We start from the raw sequence: 23,321 nt of genomic DNA, 5'->3' as shown, positions 1-23,321 counted from the left end.
GTAAGTTTATTATCTTGTCGTAGAAAAAATTCATGAAAATTTTTATAAATGAGCTCTTTATAAAGTTATCCATTGTTTCGTAAAAAAGTCATCCTTCTTTGTTACGCTTCAGTAACATTTTTCAGAAAAATATCGGTCAGAGGTAAATTTATCAGCAAACATCCATCTTCGTTCTCAATCGCGAAACTGTGGAGCAAAAATTCGTAATTTTTGTCGTATTCATAGCAGACGTAGTAAAAGGTAAATGAGAGAGACAAAATTGGAAATATGAGGAGGAGAACGATAAAACTATTAAGCAAATCCCAATCGAAATTTAATAGCGGACTGCAGTGTGCGTCGGGCGACATAAAATAATCGAGTCAAATATGAAAATGCCAGATGGACGGAGCGACGGGAGATTGTCGAAAAGAGAAAAATTGATAGAATTATTGAAACAAAGGCTGTGGGCCTTTAGAGTCGATCCTCGAGGACGCAAACACGCGAATTAATTTGCCTGCGACGCTTTTTTTTTCCACGCTGGTGTAGGAAGGACACCGGTCCCTAGGCTGGAAAACTCAATGGGGACGGAAAACTCTGTAGCCGCATAACGAACCGATCTAACCGGGCCTGAGAGAAAACGCGCCGCAAAGTTGGACAAAGAGGAGCCCGGAAAAAGAGAGAAAGAACACTGGGGCACAATGAAGTATGAAAAAAAACGCGTGCCAAAAATTCCATCTCGTTGGACGCGCCATTTTTACGCGTTGCCGCCCTTGGGGAATTGAATTTCTATCGGGCGCCGCGCTTGATCGTTCCGACGAATTATTTGTCGTTCTGACTTTCGTCGACACGGCGACATCCGTTTTCCTTTTTTTTGTTTTGTCTTTTTTTCATATATATATATATATTTTTTTTTTTTCGGAAGCAGGCAAGCTCGTATCGCAGTTGTTTCAGAGCCCATTGTTTCTCTGTACGAAGTTTGAGCGACCCGCTAACGGCGTAACCACGGTAAAGTTATGCGAAACGAACAGATTTGTTATCCTGCAAAGAACACGGCTTTCGTTTTAAAACAAATTTCTGCTAACAGTGGGCTCGTTCCAGAATTATTTACTTCTCTATATTTATAATCTTTTATTATTTTTTACTTCTCTCTATACCTATTAAAAAAATCTTTTATTACTTTATCATTCAAATTCACACGTATATGCTAAACTATTTTTTTTTAACAAAAATTCTATTATTAAATTGCGAAGAGACGTTAAAATTAATTTAATGATAATTTTGAAATAGGCCATCTTTCAAGCATGTTCTTTAATCAGTTTATATTTTACTTGTTTAAATAAAAAATTGGAACAGCAATATAATGATTAAACTTTCAATCGTTAATATTTTAGTATTTTATAAAATTCAAATTCACAAATTAGTTTTGGTATATCTAATGATATAGCTAATGGTAGGATGATATGTCATTAACGATAATTTTAAAAAAAGTTAAAAGAAGTTATGTACAATGAAGTTATTCATTCATCGCATTCCGAGCGAAATGACGACACGTGAGTTCATCAGAAAAGTTCTCAGTGTGACATTGTCGACATTGAGAGGCAGTCGTGAGAAAAGGAGCTCGTGCGCCAGTAGACGTCTCCTGAGAGCTTCGGTTTGCTTTTCGTGCAGAAAAAAGGAAAGAACAGCGAAAAAGACGGCGGAGAGAGAAAGAGGAGGAGAAGGGTGACAGTCGTCTCTCACTTTCGTGAGATATTAAATTGCGAATTGAGGAAACGAAGAGAGAGAGAGAGAGGGAGAGAGGGAGACTACGTCGGCGAATACCACCGCGATATGCATTATACAATGGACGCTCGTTTTTCACGCTTAATCTCATTAAACTCCACCGTTCCACCGCCGCTCCCGCGGGGTATTGCCCGTTATAGAAGTAGAAAATCAAATCTGCGAAAATATACGCACGCCCGCGATGCGATGCAACGAACACGCCGCCGCGTATAAATACGGACGGGCTAACGCGATTATTGTGTCGTGCCGATAATCCTTAATGCATTCGTTAATGCAGAAGTCGGCGCATTTCGAGCTGGCGCGAGTTTCCGAGGCGCCAGCTATAAAAAGGTATCCGGCACGGAGTGGATAATGGGAAACGCGATTATGGAAAAGCGCGCGCGCACCGACATCGACGGCCGTCAAAATGCGGACGGATATGTATGAGCGGCCAAGAGACGTATCGATTCGTCCTCTTCGTCGATACCATCCCGTGCAGGAGGAGGAAAAAGAAACGGATTAGTTTCGCAAATCTCTATTTTTTTTTTACTAATTTTTATTTATTTATTTTTATTAATATCTCTTTTATGCTTTTCTATTTTTATTTTGGATACCGTCTTTTCTTTTTATTTTCATTTTACCAATCATTTTTATTTTCTTAAAGGGCTTCCTCCCATAGGATATTGATAAACGCTTTTATCTCTCTACTTCCCCCTCCTCTTCTCTCTCTCTCTCGCTCTCTTATATGCACACGCTGTCGAAGAAATTTCAAAAAGCGTAAAAACGAACACGTTAAGGTCGTCGCGTCTAACAGCCGGAAAGCGGGATTAAAGTCGCGAAGAAAATAATTTCTGCGTCGGAGGATCCCGACGTTTTCACGGTGATTCGATCAGGGGGACCTTGATAGTTCCACGGCAGCCTCTCTTTCTGGCGGTCTTTCACGAACACGAAGTAAACGTTGATAGCGGGGTTAGTATTCGCGTCTTTGAACTTGACACGGGTCACCTGACTCCCGCCAGTCTCTTCCATCGCTAGCATCCTCGCTCTCCCTCTGCTTTCTCTCCCTGGTGAACTTCACTCGGCGGGTTAACGGTGTAAGTCGTGAAATATCCCCTCCACGAGCCTCTCCTATAGATCTCTTTTTAGAGTTTCCTCGTTGCATCGTATTCATTGATAATTTTAATGTAGTAAGTAAGAGAATGTGAGAGAGAAAGAGATAGATGAATAGTACGTTTATTAATGTCCTAAAGCAAGCCCAGTAAAAATAAACTTACAATTACAAAAGCAAACAAGAATTGCAAAAATAAACAAATAATTAATAGAAAGAAAAGCATTTTACAAAGGAAAAGATGTAAAAATATAAAAAAGTGAAGATAAATAAATATATTATACATAGGTATACAATATAAATATATAATAAAGAAGTGCAAAAAGAGAGAGAAATCTTGACTGAAGACCCCGCATCCCGTCCAAAAAAATAATACTATGAGAAGAAGAGAGACGGGGGAGGGGAAGAAATAAAGTAAAATAAAGCGAAAAAAAAAATAAATTTTTACTTTACGGATTTCTATCGATAATAACATTTCGAGAAGTTTTTAAATTTCCTAAAAAATCATTATTTATAGAATATCTACTTATAAATGAAAAATTTATTAAAATTGTGTGATTAAAAACAATATTGAGCTATATAGCATAATAAATAAAATATTGGTATAAACTTCGTATGTCAATAAAATGTTAATTTACGATAGCGCATCTCAAATCTTGAACTTGTCACAGATTAATGGATTGCACGAATCTTATGTTTATTTTCCTCTCCATCTCTTTGTCCAGTTTTAATGAACCTCGTTCCGCTCGAAACTATAACCGCAACTTGCCGCACTCTCCGAGTTCTCCGATACACTCCTTCTTCACTGAAAGTTTCGGTAAGTTCATGATCTAGCGCGACTGTTCCGCTCGAGAACGATTCTTCTCGGTTCGCTGGCGAAGTTGCGCTTACAATTAGTGAAGAGCAGCCGGAATAATCGGAAGCTAATTCAGAAACTGCTTTGGAATGGCGATAATTAACTCGAAAGGAAAGACGGGTAAAACGGCGGTCGGTTACTAAAATCTCAATGATAACTCCGTGTCGTTCAAGTCTCGAAATGGACCTATTTATTTTTTATCTCTTCGATTCTTTGCGGCTGTTTCGTAATTCCGCCGCGTATCGCCGGTATACTATCCTAATGTTTTATAATACAGAACACCGATTCTCACCGGACGGTTCTCTTTATTTCTCTATTATGTCCGTTCTGTTTCCTTCGCTTCCTTGTTTTTCCTCCGGCCGGCACTTCAGATTTTCTCCGGTTCATTCGGCTTCATGAAACTTTTATTACGAGGTAACGTTGTTTCTTACAGCGGTACTTTGATCATTTTAAATCGTAGTACAAGTACGTCCAGATTAAACGAAAGAAGCTGTGCGCGTTTATCCTCTGGAAGAGAGAGAGAGAGAGAGAGAGAGAATGAAAAAAATTAAGCGATGTAACAAAAAGGAAACATCATTTTTATTTGAGTGTTTTGCTGATTGCACTATGCCAGTTTACTAATTGATATCTACTTTATGTTATATGCAACGAGTGATTGTTTCGCAGCTAAATTAATTAAGTCGAATCGATACAATGTAGCTGGAATAATAAATGACGAATTGACAACCGTTGCGGCGTATGGCGGAATCCAATGGAATGGGAAATTTTAAATCATAATATTAAATTGGGCTGTATTAATTAATGAAAGAACACTCACTCGACGCAATTAATAAAATCACATCATGAAAAACATGAATTGGCCAAGTTGGCTTATTATTGCACCGCGTTCGAGAAATACGCAACGCATTATGGAAATAATTTTATCTTCCAAAAGGGGCGCTCTCGCGCGTTCATTTCCGCACACTCGGGGAAATTTAATAAAAGCGAGATTAATGAAAAACGGTATGCTCCTTTTCATCAACTCGTTCTAGCATTTATAATACTCCCTCTTAAATCCAATAATGTTAATGTCTAATTCAGTCTGAAAATTGTTAAATCTTAAGTAGAATATATTTCTAGAGAGAGACTTTTAGTCAATTTTCCTATTTTTATCTTTTACTATGATATTTACAGTAAATTTAAATTCTTAAATTGTCATAAAAAGATGAAACGTTGGAACATTCAAGATTATTGTCGCATGTTTTCTATCTTGTTCGTTTTAACGACGTACTGTTACATTCGCGTTTTTTTTTAATTCTGTTTTAAAATTAAAGAAAAAGTCCCTTTTCCTCTACGTTTACCGCATATTAATTGTCATCAGCAAGTTTGGTTATTAACTCATAACGCTTTGTCTCCTTTCGCTCGGCAGCTCGGCGCGGCCTCCTGTTTACTCCAGTTTCTAACGAGGTACGCGGTGATGCAGGTATTTCGATTAGTTCGATGAATTTTGCGGGATATTTCACGAGGGCGAGGCGACCGCATCGAGTTATACCTAACGGTTTAATATTCGCAACACAAAATTATGTCGGCGGCTACATTCGATGGAATCAGGTTGAAATGTTGCCTGGCCAATAATAATCAAGCCGGTAACGATCGACGTTTCTGCCGCGCACTCAGGTTTAATTACACCAGTTGTCATCCGTGTTTACTCACGAAGATACGTGCGCTTCGCTTCGATAAAACGCTACTGACGGTGACGGAGAATATTTCCAAACTACTACGCGCCCCGTTTATTTGTAGAATAGCGTCGCACGATGCGGTACGCTGCGCAAAATTGACGGACCATTTTTCTGCATAGCTGCACGAGATTTCCGCTATGTTGCGAGAACCTCGATGGAATCTTTCTCCTTCTCCCTTCTCCCTTCCTCACACACACTCATTTGCGAAAAGTGCCAGCGATAATAAACGGAATAATGAATCAGTATACGATAATTTAAGTGTACCAGTTAAATCGAGAGCGTTGAATATGATTGATTAATTAATCAAGTTCATTTCTACGTGCGGCTATTGTATTTTCGATTTTCGCGTTTAATGCTCCAGTTGTTGGCAGAATCAACTCTCAGCGAACTGATAGAATATTCATTATTATACCTAATATAATAATGGATGAGGCGAAAATAAGCTCTATGAATATTGAAGTTTATTGACATCCTTTTTTAGATACGAAACAGCACTGTCGGAATGCGACAGGTTGTATGACGAATTGAAAATGAAATAAACTCTGATAGAAATTTTATATTTTTGGGTTGTTACATTTAACTGCCGAGTAGATGAGAACTAAAATTACTTAGGATCTCAATCAAGACGATCTACGAGTTATTACCATTAATTAATTAACAATTAAGTAAATGTTTGGACAGTTATCTTCATAACTTTATTTCACATATTTTCTTTTCTACGTCAAATGGTAAATACCAGTTGCTATTTTTCTGCGCGAATTAAAGATAATCCGCTTAACGTATTTCGGTATGACGACACTTGGTTGTGAAAAGAAGTATTCTTGAATCCTTCTTGCAGATGATTTATTTTACAAATACAGCCGTAATTTATCGAATGACGTAAACGGATCCCTCGAATCTTCCGATTTACCTTCTTTTTTTTCGCAAACGAAGACGAACGCGCGCGGTTGTTTCGTAGAGGGTCTCGCTTACCCTTCCGTCCCCTGTCCTCCTTTACCGTGTATTCCCTCGTCGCCATCTACCCTGCCAAAAGTTATTTCCGCTGGAAATTTATCGCTTTGGCGAGAATCGAGGCGTCATTTCCGGGCGAACGAAATAAAGAGAGCGTCGTACTCGGCCGATCTCGTTTCTCCGTTCGAAGAATAATTGGCGCCCACTTTTATCGCCTGTCTCTTTAACCCCCTCCCCTCGCATCCCTCCCGCTTAGATAAAAGTATCGCGAAACTCGCGAATGTAAATCGTCAGCTAAAAGTACGTGACGTATCGGCGTATCTATCTTGCGTCGTGAAGAAAAACGCACGCTAACGGAAGACAAGCGCGGCCATTCTCTTATTTACAAACTTCCTTCTCCTGGTTGATACATTCGATTTAACTTTCGACGACGATAAGCGAAATACGTGCAGCTTTAACTCTTCCGAAGTGTACATATACATATAATGAGATATGAGATTTCGTTCATCTCTAGCAGACGTGGTTCTTCGATAAGAAGCAAAGCTTTACTAACTTGGAAACGAAACTGTAGTCGCAACTAAAAAGAAATATTTCTACTTTGAAGAAGCCAAAGTAACGGAAATACAAATTCACTTTTCTTCAAAATTTTCGTAGCCGTCTAATACAAAAAGAGTGATGTCGCTAAATAAGGGTTAATATTGTTTTCTTACTTCAAAAGAGTGACACAACTCAAAAAACGTAATTTTCCAGTTATTATATGAATAAATTAAATATGACTCTATCACCATAAAAAATAAATTAATTTAATTTCATAAAAAAAAAGTCACAACTCTAAAAAAGTGAGGTTTAAAAAAATCGTCAAAATTATTACAATTTAAAAAAGGCGGTTTTTAATGAGTGTGAAGTAATAAAAATGACATTTGATTATATTAAGAATATATTTTTGTTGCCGACATTATTGGATAATTAATAATTGTCTATCAAATTGAAAAGTAGTTCTTTCTCTTTCTGAGAAACTTAACTTGTTTTTCTTAATGCTTATTAGTATCTATATTATTAAATTAGTTGTAAATTTACCCATAAGCTTAGATTGTTCCAGCAATATTGCAACAATATAACAATGTTTCAACAATATTGCAAACGTTGCAAACATTGCAAACTTCTGTGCTGAATGTGTACTAATTTGTGATATTATTCTAGCTTCTGTTTAAGACTATATTTGAAATTTCGGGACACAATATCAATTGGCGCATAGTTTGCTTGAACTGGAAATTGTAAAATTCACGCAAAAATATTATCAATACCATATTCGGTTAAAGTAAATCTTTCTTTATTTAATTGTATTGAACATTTTTCGGTCGATTTACTTATAAGACACGATATAATTCTTAAGTTGTGTCTGTAAGAGAGCGATATGTAAAAAGTATTTATTTCTACGATCGCGCGGAGCCATCCCCATACCATTACGTCATTCTCGTTGCCGCATGATGATGCAAAACGAATGAAACTCCTACGAACGCCGCAGGAACACGAACGAGGTAAACTAAGCACGCGATAACGGGGCGAAATTTCCGATCCGCTTCCCTCGTCGTCGAGATCGATCGTTAGAGGCGGCCGTTTCGTTCTCTGAAAAGGGTCTGCGCGGGGTATAGAGGAGGTACTGGGGCGGCAGAAAGCAAAATCGAGGGAGGCAGCACTCGACCGATTAATTAAAAACTTGGTACTGCCGCGTCAAGAGGCACGCTTCGCCAGCAAACGATGCGGATGTGACAGGATAATGCCGCTGTGACTAAGCGGTACCGGTTTGCCCGTAGGGCTTTTTGGGTCAAAACTGGCGTCGTAATAAGGCAGAGGGCACAAAAGGAAGAGAGGGTGAGGGCTGATGTCAAGATGGACACGATGGATCGTGATTAATCCTTTATTGTATTGCAGTCTTTTCAGGTAGGAAACAAGAAAAACCAAAACCCAAGAATTTTTTATTATTGAACTCCAATTTAAATTTTTTTATTTTTTACGTAGTTCAGATTCCATAACATTCTACTGGCATTAAACGAATTCTTGGTTTTCATTTTTAGCTTACAGATTTTTTTTACGAATTATATGTAATATTGTATTCGAATTGACGAAATATTTTTTCAAATTTTTCTATAAATGGAAATTGCTTCGAAAAAGTGATTTTTTAGTTATTATAGTTGCACAGAAGCAAAAAGCAACATGTACCTTTTTTTAAATTTATTTTAAATTAGGAAGCAATTTGACAACAAAAAATCGTTAACATCTTTACATAAAAACATAGTTTTATTTAATATGCAAGATTCAACTGGTATGTAAATAGCAGATCGCGATATGGCATAGATTTAACAATGCTTGTTAAGGATAAATGATGTCATGAACCTGATGCTCATCGTTGGGACATTATGCAGGTAACTGTGATGATTAATTATTCTACAATTTTCTTTATTTCGAAAGCGGATTGGATAGCTAGTTTAGGTCAGGTTAGCGGAAGTTGGAAAGCTGCGCTGGGTAATTTAGTGCTTGCGGTTGTATCGATTATCGAAAGCGCGACTCGTTGCCAATAAGTATTTGCGCTGTGGGACATAAATATATCGCTCGCAACGAAAAGCTATGATTTGAGACGCAGCAAAATATCGGTCAGCTAGATATCGCGATATTACATTTAGCTTAATGCCTGATGTTGAAAAATATCTTTTCTCTCGGTTTTATCAACGTTAACAAACGAAGGTGTTAAAAAATTGATCTGGTTTTTTTCATTTATAATAAATTATATCAAGATGCTGCAAAGAAGTTTTTTGTGTATTGTAAATATTTTAGAGGAAGTAAAAATAAATGAATAAAATTAGGAATGAGAGAGAGAGAGAGAGAAAAAGAGTAAAGAAATGAATGCGGCGCGAAGTAAAAAATATTTTAAAAATTGTGAAACTTATCTAAATTATATACGAAATTATATTACAGCCGAAACGTTATGGTTTTGACTTTTGTTTGCGTGCGCATTTATAGTGTGAATTTTATTTTATTTTTATTTTATTTTAATTTATAATATATTAAATGTTTTATTAGATCACACATATAATATTGACTCTTAATTGCCTTTTTATTTCATTGACAATTTTTTAAATTATATACATTGTTATACTTTCATTTTAATCCAAGCCATGTCGCAATTGTAATAAAATCACTTTCAAACCGATAGAAAATAAAAATGTTTATTTATTTTTTATTCCTGAACGTTGTGTTTGCGGAATCTAAAAGATATTGTATATATCGAACGCTGAAGTGTATGCACCTAATCATGTACTTTGATAAATTTTCTTTATTAAATATATTGAATTGGAAAAGGTTGAAATAGATTATATTAATCTAGTGCGCGTAGTGTAAAAATATGTTTTCTACTTTTTTCTATTATATTATATGTATTGGTATGTAAATCTGTATTTGTTTTAATTCGACAAAAATATATTTTCAAGTTTACAAATACATTTACGAGGCATAAAATACACTCAGTCGTCCGCATAGTTATATCCTTGGAGACAATCAGACACTATGAAACTTCATTGTTACGCGATTGTCGGAGTAGATTAGTACATTGAGATAAGGAAAGATACGTTTCCTCATATATGTATATGAATATCTCTAATTGCGATTTGCTACATACTACAGTGATAATATATCGCAATGTTAAAGCAGAATAATCTCGTTAATATGAAATATAAAATAATATACAATAAAGAAATATAATCTTCTTTTATGAATTATACCGAAATAATAACGATTTTTTTATTGTTATTAAGATAAATTACCAGAATTAATATTGCAAATTGTATGGCCTCATCTATATCGGATTTATTTGACCCAAAATATAATTTATTTTCTTACTAATATTTTATCAAAAAAAATTTTTTTCTAATATTTTATAACTGTTAATATAAGATCTTTTTTGTGTGAGGCAATTTTTATTATTGAGACATCTATGATATTCTGACAAGCGATAAATCTTTGCAGCATAAATAACGATCAGTACAGACTCGCCCTTCCAATTGAACACAAAGGAATCGAAATAGACCAAAGGGACTGACTCCCAACCTTTCCTCGATAACCCGCCCTTAGCGTACCGTCCTTTTAGGCAAGTCCTTCGTGCCGGGAATCGCCTAACGAGTCGGAAAAATCAAGTCGCCTTCACCGAGACCGATCGCTTTAACGTTGTCGTAAAATTGTGTCTAATTAACCGTAAAAATAACGAGATTTTTGCGATATTGTCACAAACTACCATTAACACCGATTTATAACATTCGGCAATACAAAGTGGAACAGCAATGTAAAAACAAAAGCGGAATCCTATTTTTGAAGTACTAACGGAAATAAGATTGACGTTGATTCCTTAGTATAAAATGATTAATTCGGATTTGCCATTTATATGTACGTTTCTTTGCTTTAGTCTTTAAGTATTTTTGTATTTTTATAATTAAGTTGCGACTAAATGAAATAAAACAGTATCTCGTTGTTAAAGCGGATCTTTCTGAGACTTAATTAGAAAGTGAGATCCTGCTACTTTTGTAACAGAATCTTGCTTTCTAATTAAGAGCAAGTAAATGTAAATTTTTCTGACTTCCTTTAACTGAACTTTTCTAACTCTTTCGACGTTAAATAGCAATTAAACCCTTCGTTGTATTTTCCCTGTAGGATAATCGGTATACCTTCTTTTTCTTTTTTTGCAAGCATCGTATTTAACATGCTTTCAATTAATCTGAGACACATATTGTAATGTAAAATATAAAAGAGTAGACTTGATCGTTAGCTTACCGAGTTTTAAAGGCTTGGTATCGAGATAAAACGATAATGCAGCTTATCGGACTAGGGGAGAATGGCATCCTTTACTCGAGGGTGCGTCGCGTCGTCAGATTTGTCTCGTTAGAGTTCGCATTGTGTCTGCCTATGGTCGATTTACGCTCTCTCGTTATAACCATTCGCCGTCTTCCGTTGCTTTCTTGAGCCTTCTAAAGACTCCTAGCCTTCTTTTTTTTCTTTCTTAAGACCTAACGAGCTTCCATTAAGATCACAATGCGTATTCTTGTTTGCGTGTGATTGGCGGTATTTATTGAGGCTCATATATTATACGCATACAAAGAGAAAAATTTATTTGAGAAAAAAAAAAATTGAACAATGATATATGTACGTATGTAAGAACTTTTAGTAATTGATTACAATGTAAGATAAAATTTACGTAGTTTAATGAAAATACATTTCAAAAATATACTATAGGATTTTTTTCTTGAATAAAAATATTATAAGAAATAGCATTACGTTTTCGCATTACTTTTGTAGCAAACTGCTTTAAATTAATTACAACTTTGGAAAACGATTAACCTAAGTCTTATAAATTTGGGGAATCATTATATAACATTTTCAACCATCTTAGGGTACATAAGAGATATAATATGATTATGTGAACTCCCTGAATAGAGACTCGGACATCCGTGGCTCTTTTCAGAACTTTTTTCTCTCCCCGGTTTAAAATATACCGTACTTTCTCACTAACAAGAAAGTATCATTAGCAGGGATCGATAACCTTCGTCGAGCTTCTTGTCCCAACTTTAAAGTTACGGCATTTAAAATTCCGTTTAAGACTCAACTTCAAAGTTTCTTCTTAGGCCGTAGAAATTACGAGCATATCGGTACTTTACTTTCGGTAGATAGGATCATTAATTTACAGCAACTCTTTTTATCTACAATACTTTTTGCGTTTATTATTATTTATGTTTTAGTTTACGCATATATATATTGTGTACATATATACATATATATATATATATAACTCGTAATTATATAAATAATAATAACAACAACAATAATAATATTGTTTTGTAATATGCGTTTGTAATTTTATCACGTTCATATAAAATTCCAGTGGTTTGTGTACCAAACATTGCGACAGAAAGTATCGCTTGAGGTACACGATAAATGTTCACGCGTTTTTATACATTTTATCGTGCTGCCATTTTTCATTTCTTGCATATGTCGTGCATTAAATTAACTCTTTTATCGTAAATATAAAACATAATCGTAAATAGCGAATTATACGACAGCGTTATATTAATGTTATAAATGAAGCAAGCGTAATATTTCATGCCATTAATAATACTACAAAATTTATCGCAGTATTCTTACTCTGTCATATCACAAATTCTCTCTATCCGTAATATAAATATTATATCATCTCGCGTATATTATGCTATTAAAACAATTATTATTTATTCCGGAAATCAAGTTTGAATTTAAGAACGCTTGTTATGTATAAATTATCTTCACCATATAATCCTCTATACACAATCAAAATATTAAAATATTAACAATTAAAAAATAATTTCAATTGTACTTTGAATCTACTCATTTTAAATATTCTAAATTGTTGTTATATTTTTTCTGGAATTCTATATTTTAGCTGAGAATGTTTTTAGAGTGGAAATGTAATATTTTATTACATCTTGCAGACATTTCGTATACATAAAAAGTTTCTGATCCAATGTATATTACTCTCCTAGCATATGTGTAAAGTAGGATTATAATATATAGGAATAATCATAAAGATATTGGAAGCTAGTGCGGAAAATAACGTGCAAATTATTATGACAAGTTTTCAACCTATACCTTAAAAACGTAAATTTGTAAATATTATGATGTATGATTTAATTGTAATTAAAAGTTTGCAATAATAATGCACATTGTTTTCCGCTTTGACTCTCAATGCCTCTTGTTTATAATTAATTTATTGTGTTTCAATTGTTTATAATTAATTTATTGTTTCCATATATTATTTACTTTAAGGAAGAAAAATAGAGAAAAGAATTATTGATCTTCTTTTAATATTGTTCTATTTTTATACTGCCAGATTGCGATAAGGTTAAGTATATCACGAATATATTTTTTGTTTCATTATTGAAATTTATTTCTGTTTGCTTTTTGTCGTAGCGAGCTCTCCAGAACCACGCACCTGTCCATACTTGGGCAAGTTCACAGTGACGGATGTGAATCGGAATCAACGGAACACGCGCGAAAGCCGCAGAAGCCAGCACCAGCAGGAGTCTCTGCCCATCCGACATGACGGTGAAAAGGTACGGCATGCCCAGGAGAGAAATGAGGACCGGCGAGGTCGTAAGCTGGATTATGAGGTCGAGAAGAGGCGGGCCAACAACGAGTATCTGGTCCATGAGAGGATGGGTCGGCGAGCGCGTTCGAATCGCGGCAACCGGAATCGCAAGGACTACAGCCTGGAGGAAATGTCTTCATCGAGGAGAACTTCGGAGCTAGAGGAGACTTTTCGGGATTTACGAGAGCGCGCTTTGCGATCAAAGGTCAGACGATCGGGTGATCTGGAGCAACGCGTCGCCGAGAGCTCGCATTCTAAAACGAGGAGATCGCGCGATGTCGAACACCTTGAGAAAGACACAAGATACGCGATGGATCGCGGAAGAGATGGCAAAAATGAGGGTGGAAAAATTGAAGACGAGGTGAATTCGAAAGATAAGATGAACAGATCGAGAAGATACCCGAAGATAGAAGACTTTCATCTGTACGACATTGATACGATCAGACGGTTTTGGGCTGCCGATCCGGACGACAGCTGGACCTCCAGTACATTGCAAGTGCAAGGCGATTATTTCGGGGATTATTTGGAGGCCGATAGCCCGCCACGAAAGAGATCCGCGTCGGGGAATTCAGCCGACAAAGGTATGACCTATAAGGATCTTCTGAGAATGAAGAGGGAGCTCGAGGAACGCGAGAGGGATGAAGATATTCCCGAGAGAAGGGAAAAGAGAAACGAGGATGACTCGAGGTGCAGTTCTGAGGTGACGACCTTAACCGTAGGTTGCTCCACGGCGGATAGGATGGAGTTTCAAAGTGACTGCGTCGACGACGACGCTATCACCGGTAATTATTTACCTTTTCTTCCTCTTTACTGTCATACCGAGAACCTTAGTCACGCTGACCTCTTGAATACGATCACAGTACTGCGAATAACGAAGGAGAATTATTTTTTCAAGGCATTTTGAACGTAGAATTCTCAGAAAACGTCTTCTTAGTGCTAGAAGGATGATGAATACAGTCTAGAAATAGATAAACGTTTATTCTAACAAAAATTCTCTTTGTGAAGAAAAAGATTTTATCTCTCTACAGCTCCTATAATTTTTATTAATTGTACATTTTTTGAAAAAGATGTAGACACAAGGTATATATAATAATGGATATTTTTTTCAACTACTCAAGGTAAAAATTTGTGCTCACAGAGCATCTTTGTTCATTATTGAATTTTGTATCTATATTATTTATATATATATGACATCTTTTATTTATTATATTATAAGCTGCAATATATGCATATGTGAACTAACTCATTTCACGAGGATCCAAGTTTCCACGTATTGCAGGGTCCTCTTTAAAGTAATCTATTTAATAGATATAACAAATATTTTTTAAAGAAAAAAAATTATCTTTATAATGAAACTTCTTCATAATCTTATTAATATCAGTTCAAGAAACAAAGATGATTTTGGGAAGTGTTTTAAAAAATTAAAAAAATAAGATTCACTATTTCATCAAATAGTCACAAAATATCAGGGAATTTAACATCGAAAATTTTATTGTTAATTAAATCAGTGTTAGTACACAATAAAACTCGACAACATAATGCTTATCGCGCTTACAAAAGTATTATCCAGAGACAATATAACACCTTATTCGAACCTTTTAGTATTAAAGCGACAATATTAACACGCGCATTTCTTATCGAGCCCGAAACTTGCGCCCCGTTTATCAATCTCGGTAATGTTGTAACTTCATTACGACGACGGTCGAAGTGATATTCAAGCGCGCTCCCCTGCCGCGATTCCGCATCAAGATCGAAATGTCTGAATGTTTGAAAGAACCGCGAGGCACATCCGCTCCTCACCTCCTTCCTTTTTCGCTGTGTAGACTGGCATTTCTCAGTCCCATGGATATTTTCTCAACCCTCGACACCGAAGTTTATTTCAGGGGGAATAATGGTACTCGAAGGGTAACGGCCGTCGAGACGCCAACACCCCTCACCCGACCGTTATTATCCCGAAACTTTCTCCAACCCTCCAGTGTTTCGCTAAGACCTCTGGCAGTCCCGTGCTTTCTCTTTACCTTCCAGCCTACTCGTGCCACGGTAGATGGTTCGACGCCGAGGGCACACAGTTCGTGATCGCCACCCCGTTGGCGCGCAGAACAGCGTGGTCGAACAGCGAGAACAACAGGGCGCAGCCCTACAGGAACAGCCGTAGACTGTGCTTCATGTACAAAGAGAGCGGCGGAGTTGTCAGTTTGACTGCCAGCACCATAGCGTGTCAGAGGGGCATCCCACCGCCCACGCCGATGTTGGCCTTCAACGCTACCAGCACCGGTAAGTGGCAACCTCCGTCAACCCTTTCACTTTCCGTCGCTGCACTATTTCATCCTCGGATTAGCATTAATTCGAGAACATTAGTACACGCAACGTAGTTTGATATACTATGTTAAAAACATACATAAAATCCTTTTAAATTCGTTAATATTGTACTTCATCAAATATTATTAGCGAAAATGTCAAAATTGAAAATTATTACTACTATATATTTAATTTAATTATTATTTGAAAATACTTCATTAAATATTGTTGGTCAATAATTAATTAAATAATGTTAGTGAAAATATATACTAAAAATATTAAAATTTAATTACTATATTATAGATACTATATTATAGATATATTATATATATCTATTAATTTTATTATTATTTAAAAATAACATAGAATTTATTTATAACGATCTCATCTGAATTCCATCTTCCATATTGGTATTCAAATATATATATATATATATATATATGTATGTATTCACTTAGATAAATCTATAAACATTCTTCCATTGTCCAGTTCGCCACAGAACTTTATTTCAACGTGTAGATTATTAAAAAAGAGAAATTATTTGTAAAACAAGTTTTTTTGTGTCTATATTAAACAGTAAATATAAATTTTAAATCAAAATATGAATATGTTATTTTGACATCGTGGGAATTTGGCAAACTCATTGCAACTATACCCGACCGGGAAAACGCGACGAAATTCTCTATCCTTTCGCAAAACGTTCAGTATACTCCAATAACTTCTCTGTGACGTGAAGGCTGCGCCATCCAATCGAAATCGCGGAGTCAGCGATTGTCATCCATTGCGCCACTCGAAATCTCGTCGCGAAGGGTGCGTGACAGCCACGCATAATCTAGCGCGACATTTGCGTAGTTCTCTGTGACAAATAGACTGCGACAGCGCGTTGATAAACGCTGAATTATGTGTCACCAGACCTAAGGCTATCTCATAGGCGCGAAATAATCATTAAATATGGAACATATATTACCAGCATTAATTGTGATATTCATTTTCACTGGCAGCCTCAGTTTTGATCCAATCAGATATTATTATGTTGTATGGAATATATTTTATTTTTTTAGGATGTTAACTACATAATAAACACAAGATTTATACTGACCATAATTTAAAAAAAAACCAATATATGTTATTTAAAAAAACACTCAAATAATAATTTTTAAAAACTATCTTTTTCTCTCTCTCTCTCTCTCTTTCTGTCTCTGCTATTATGTCTAAAATTACTAAATATCGTTATAAATTTCGTAATTCTTATATAAATGAACACACACACACACACACACACACACACACAAATACAATAAAATTTATATACCTTTCTTAATAAATTATTAATATTTAATATTTTACTATATTTTTTTATTATATTTTTTTAGAACGTAAAATTTTCTAACAGTTTCTTTTTCAATAAGGTATCTAATAATTTTGAGCATGGTTATAGAGTAGAATTTTATATTCACTACGTATATTTTCGAAGAAAATATTTAGTACGTACTAACTGTAAAAACTTTTCGCATATGTATGAGAAAAAAAATTGATCATACGCAGAAAGAACGATTTCATCGAAGTATATAAAAATAGCTGGACACAGATATGAAAATAATTTTGTTAGAGTATTTAAATAATTACGTAAGAGAATCTCAAACGTAATAAGCAATGCTACAAAAAGTTGTGACATTCTAACAATTAGCTTGAGCGTGCTACATAATTATTTTGGTACAATAAAATTATTTTCAGATTAGTGTTTATATAGCTAAATTTTTAGATACTTCGGCGAAACTATCCTTTCCGCATAAATAAATATTGCTTAGCTAAGAAGCAAAAGATGCATCGCTTCTATCTCGTATGAACTTATAAATGTATGAAAATATACTGGAAGTATAAAAATTGGTGACTTCTATCGTTGCAGGCCAGTGCATGGAAGCGAACGGCGGATGGATCGGCCGATCGACGTACCTGACGATCGTCCTGCTAACGGCGGTCGCCGCGATATTCAGGTGATTCTAATCGAAAGCGCGACAATTATTCGAAATCAATTAAGGATCGAACTTAAACGCGGTGTCGGACACTCAGTGAAGATCGTTATACAGAAATATTCGCGATACAGTGGTCGGCCGTGCGTGGCTCGATCGATCGGGCGTAATAACAAGTGAGTGCGATCTTAGACCGTGAATGAGAAAGATACGAAAAAAGAGGAGCCTATCGACCGATTTAGATAATCGTGCTCATGGCTCCTGTTCTTCAAACTGTTGGGAGAAACTCGCGTTCGTGCGATCGTTCCGAAACCAAAAGGGCAGTCGACGTCGTCAATGAAACGGATAAGGATAAACGAATCGCACGAGAGATCATCCTGCGAAGAACTAATGGAAGATCCGAAAAAAGCAATTCCTAGATTTTTGCAACAATTCCAATGTGCATGATTTTATCGGGGAGAGTTAGACGTCGAACGAAACACCGGCATAAATCACGATTGAAGCGATCGAAAGAGCAGCTCGAGCGTGAGTTTTCCCTGGCTAGTAAGTTTTTTTACCAGACGTAGCGCGTAGGCAGTAAGATTGAAATCGAGCGGAGTTATTAGGCGATTTTTATGGTTAGACCATATCACGATCGGTATCGCGATGAACGAGACACGGATCTCGATCGCGAGGGACCACAATTCGCCCTCATAAGATCGATCGTCCTCTCGTTCTTAGCTGATAAAATGCGCGATCGTCATTCTTTAGGACGGACAGAAAAAGATGACTACTACGAAAAGACTATATATCCTCGATAAGTGCAAAAAAGAAAGAAAAGAGATAAAGAAGCATTTACTCGGTAAATATTTTCTTCGCCGGGCGCGCGCACGCTCATTTCTTTGCTCATTCTCGGGCATGTACCCTCAATAAGTACCGAGTAATCGATACGCGTAATAATTATATCGATCAATTACAAGTAATATACGCTGTCGTTTTGTCGACGGATCGAGGCGGATCCCCGCTTGTTCTGAAGTGACGCCGCGAAGAATGAAGAGAAATGAATCCTGGGTGAGTCACTCGTTCTTCACAGGACGAACTTAGCCGAGCGAGAACGGTTTAACTGAGCGACAAACTAAGAATGAGGACAGTGGGCCTTAATTAGCATGACGAAGTCCTCTAGCCGATAAGAACAAACGTGTAATATTATTTCACCCCGAACCAGTCGGGGATTAAAGAAGGTCAAGAGATTATTAAACGAGACTAGGGGCTTCGTTCTGGATGTCACCATGGTACACCGGTTCTCTCTTCCTCGGGGCTCACACGGCTCACCACATTTTTCTTTATTCATGCGTCGAGAGGGGCCGCCGAGGAAATCGCACGACGCGACGCGTCCCTCTGCGCAGAGAGGCAGACAGGTGATCCTTTGATCTATATTTTCGCTTCATTAGCATCTCGTTAGACGCGACGCAAATGCAACAACTCCCTGCCTGATCCTAAGTTTTTATTCGTCGAAGATAAAGATCGCGTGCGATGTCACCGTCGAGTCGGGGGAATTGCCTTTAACGTTAAATGTGTGGTGTCAGCGCGAGGTCTTTGTCTCCTGATGAACAATCGATTAGCTTAATTAACGACGGGACGCGCGCGGACAACGTTTCTTCGACGATAACCTGCTCGGCGTGAAATGTTAATGTTAAGCAATAAGCAATAAAAAAAAAAAACACGAAATATGTATACAGAAAAGTACATACACGCAGACACAGACGTCTTACGCAGCAGCAGTACGCTCGAAAGAACGGTGATAACGAGAAGATAGTCATAGTGGAATCGAGCGTGAAGGCGTTAACTCGAAGAAGGAACTCGATCGGTTCCGATTTTCGCAATTAATGATTGACAAGAGGAAGGCCGGACGCGACGGTGTAGGACGCTACGATATTATTGTAACTAATACAGAGTCTATATTATATATATTATTGTACAACCATCTTTGTAATAATTAAGCTGTAATCGAGTGACGAGAGATGTAGAAAAAGAGACAAACAAAGTGGAGATTAGGAACAACAGACAGAATGAGTGAGTGAGAACTGAAGCGTGTATGTGTGTGAAAATGAAAGAAAATTGGAATGAGAGGGAGGGGGGTTGGAACATGAAAAAGAGTGAACTATAGGAAAAAGCCAATCGCTATTTTAGCACTTTTCCAATCGCGTCGTACGTAATTTCTACGCCATTAAGATTTTTCGTCGGATTTTGGTTTAATCAATCAACGACGTCGGAGAGATCGATTCTTGAGAGGAAACAAGATGCGATGAAAATCTCATCGAGCCGTTCGTTCATCCACGTTCAATTACTTTGTTCTTTCTCTTATCTATCTCGATCGAAATTCTTTACGACGCCATGACCAATATTTTCACAAGAATTTTGACGATCCACATATTATTTGCGTTTATACATTTGCTCCAGTTAATTGTCGAAATCGAGAAGGTGCCTTTTCATACTGATACTTGGTACTCATTTTCAGCATCAAAATAGATTATATGATCAAAATTGACGTTAGACAATGAAAAATGCATGAAAATAATGTAGCATTATGTACCTATATGGTGTTCATTTTTTTCTAATATTGTAGTAACATTGCAAACATTGCAGCAATGTTGTTGCAAACTTCTGTGCTGTATGAGGAAAATATTCTTCATGTAGTAACATTGCAAACATTGCAGCAATGTTGTTGCAAACTTCTGTGCTGTATGAGGAAAATATTCTTCAACTTTCTCAACGTTAGATTTTAAGTCAAATTAAAATGGTAACGTTACTCTTTAATGGGTGCTTTCTAATTGTAAAATCATTAGATAGATACTTTTGTGCGCACACGGCAATACAAGTTGTTTTGATTGTTGTAATCGTCGACATAGTACTTCTACATACCCGTACTCAACTCAAGAGCTACTAGTGATCGGCTGTGTAAATTTATGTTTTCTAGTAACAATTGCATGTTATTCATAGCTATAATTGAGATTGGAGGACGTTGAATGGTCGGTATTTTTTTTGCATTCAATACAAGTAGAAAAAGCTACATTCCCATGCTTTATTTCAGAGATATTTCTACGAACGTTCTCAGAACGTTGGGATATTCTCAGAACGTTCTTCAAAACATCCCTTGGACATCTGTGTTAAGGGGATGTATTAAATATGGGTTTAATTTAACTATTCGAAACTGTGCACAACGTATACATTCTGTTACAGTTGAGTCGTGCACAATACTACACTTTATGCATTCCTAGCTGTGTACATTTGTATTAGGATGTATTAAGCAATTGGAAAACACCCAACATCTCAAATGAAATGGCACCTTCAAGCATCGCATGTTATTTTACGCTTACTCAAGGATCCTCTCGAACAACGCACTTCATCGGGCGATAGTGTCTACGTTTCAGGGTTCTCAGAAGAGAGGGGCTCGATCTTTCGTTGATCTCTCGGTGGATTGGTACACCGTGAAGATATTATTGTCAGTGCGCACAACAACTACGAGTATAGCGCGGGCTCCACATGCGAGCGGCGCATTCTCATTTTTCACCGACAGGTAAGACTTAGGCTACTTAGGACACTTAGCGGTTATCACATTAGGAGCCATACTGTACCTACAAACGCAGCGTATACATATTTATAGCGTATATGAAGTAGTGTTAATATCGGGTCTAGCCGTTAAGATTTCTCTAGCTTCATAGGGATAATAAGCTCATTGTGAACAGCAATCAGATCTGATCTAGATGCCCCGCGGTTACGAATCACGTGTGTACAATCCTGATGAAACCCAATCGTCAATCTCGCGTCTAACGTCGCGACTTCCGTGATAATTCAAAGTCTAACATCGACGGAGTGTGCGACTGTCAATGGGAAAACAAGAGAAAATGAATAATCTATTCCACCCTGTTCCAAGAATTTAAAAAAATTAATTTAAATTAAATTTCCTAAATTTTGTAATTTCAATTTTCGTAGACTTAACTTTTTGAAAAATAGAACTTTCTAACCAAACAATTTATAGAAGATCTTGTTTTTAAAGAGTTTTTTCGAATCACCAAATTCGATTCTGGTCTCAGAATTCTCAAATTCAAATTTCAAAAAAATAATCTGACAATCGTGAAATTTGATTTTAGAAAGTTCTTGATATCGCTGAGTTTCATGTAATCTGAAAATGTTGAATTTCAAAAGGGTAGTAACGTTCGATGAGAGAGGATCTAATGTCAAGGCTCATAATCACAGTTTGAAAGTCAGTTGGAAAATTAGTGCTGACTGTTTGCGTAGCATTTATGAGTTTCAAATAACATGAAAATGGAAACTTGATGTTATTTCGCAGTTAAAAATGTCCAAAAATCGTATTTTAAGATAATAAAATCTTTTTTTAAATTCTGTTCGCCATAATTATCAAATTATCACAAATAAAAATTAAGCGAATAATATACAAAATAAAAGAAGATGATCTAAAATGGGATCAATGATCCACAAAGAGTTAAACAATAAAAGTGAATTAAATCGCATTCTTTAATTCAATAAATTATGCAAAATGTTATGCAGAAGAGACCTGTTTAAAGCCTACATATTAACAGAAATTTTTGTAATTTAAAGAAATCATAATTTTGATGTATAATTGTATTGCCAACCGGAATATCAATTGTTTACTATCCGCTATATCGTTGGTTAATAAAAGAATAAATATTTATTTTTATTTAAGAGCGTTGTTAGACTGCGAATATGATGACACATCACACCAGAAAATTATTTAAATTTTTCGTCTATGATTTAAAAAAACTTATTTATTTTACCTATATTGCCAGACGAATATTTCAATCGTATATATTTTGCTCCTACATATTCTGTTTGCTTTTATGATCCTGCTATATGCGAAGCTATGGAATGCATGCAATAATCAGATTAAGCAAAGCTGATGGCAAAGAGAAAAGTGGAACGGACGGGCGGTATTAAAGAATGAAAATGGTTATTCAAACATTGCAAAATATATATACGTGCGCGCGTTTTACTTTCTAACTTTCCTTCCCTATATTTGAAAATGAGCGTTTTGAAAGTTATGCTTTATTATCTAGACAAAAATGCTATTTTATATTGACATTATTATTACAGAAAAATATTTTAATATTACTAAACAATAAATTTTGGTCAATATTTTATTCCTCAACAAATAATAACTATTTTTTTGAGATCATTTTATATTGTGTTAAAGGATATATTTTACAAAAGATTCCATCATCCTTCAGTTTTTATAAACTCTGCTTTGAATTTCTTACGTAATAATACAAATTCGTAATATATGTAATATGTAGTTATAAGAAATTTTTAAGTATTTTTTTACGGTATATTATAAAAATAAATGATATTGATAGAGATCCTTTTATCGTTTATATGTGTTATACGCGATACAATTTTATAATATATTAAATTAATAAAATTTATTGGCAATATTTGATGATAAAAGATACACTGATTCACAAAGTCTCTATTTTCCAATGTGAATTGTGATTTTTATGTA

General features: G+C 35.9%; 1 protein-coding gene across 1 annotated transcript in view; it reads left to right on the top strand.

Annotated features, from left to right (window-relative positions):
* Positions 1-17,842, top strand: part of LOC108773545 (uncharacterized) — a 178,723-nt gene extending 160,881 nt beyond the window's left edge. Inside the window, exons 9-11 of the mRNA XM_018539383.1 lie at positions 13,358-14,317; positions 15,561-15,809; positions 17,740-17,842. Of these exons, the coding sequence (XP_018394885.1) occupies positions 13,358-14,317; positions 15,561-15,809; positions 17,740-17,831 (1,301 nt within the window). The 3' untranslated portion in view covers positions 17,832-17,842. The remainder of the gene's footprint in view (positions 1-13,357; positions 14,318-15,560; positions 15,810-17,739) is intronic.
* The last annotated feature ends 5,479 nt before the right edge of the window (positions 17,843-23,321 follow it).

Source organism: Cyphomyrmex costatus, unplaced genomic scaffold, assembly GCF_001594065.2.
Source record: "Cyphomyrmex costatus isolate MS0001 unplaced genomic scaffold, Ccosl1.0 scaffold214, whole genome shotgun sequence".
NCBI classification, from domain to species: domain Eukaryota; kingdom Metazoa; phylum Arthropoda; class Insecta; order Hymenoptera; family Formicidae; genus Cyphomyrmex; species Cyphomyrmex costatus.
Note: the sequence above shows the minus strand (reverse complement) of the source record. Positions and strands in the feature narration are given on the sequence as shown.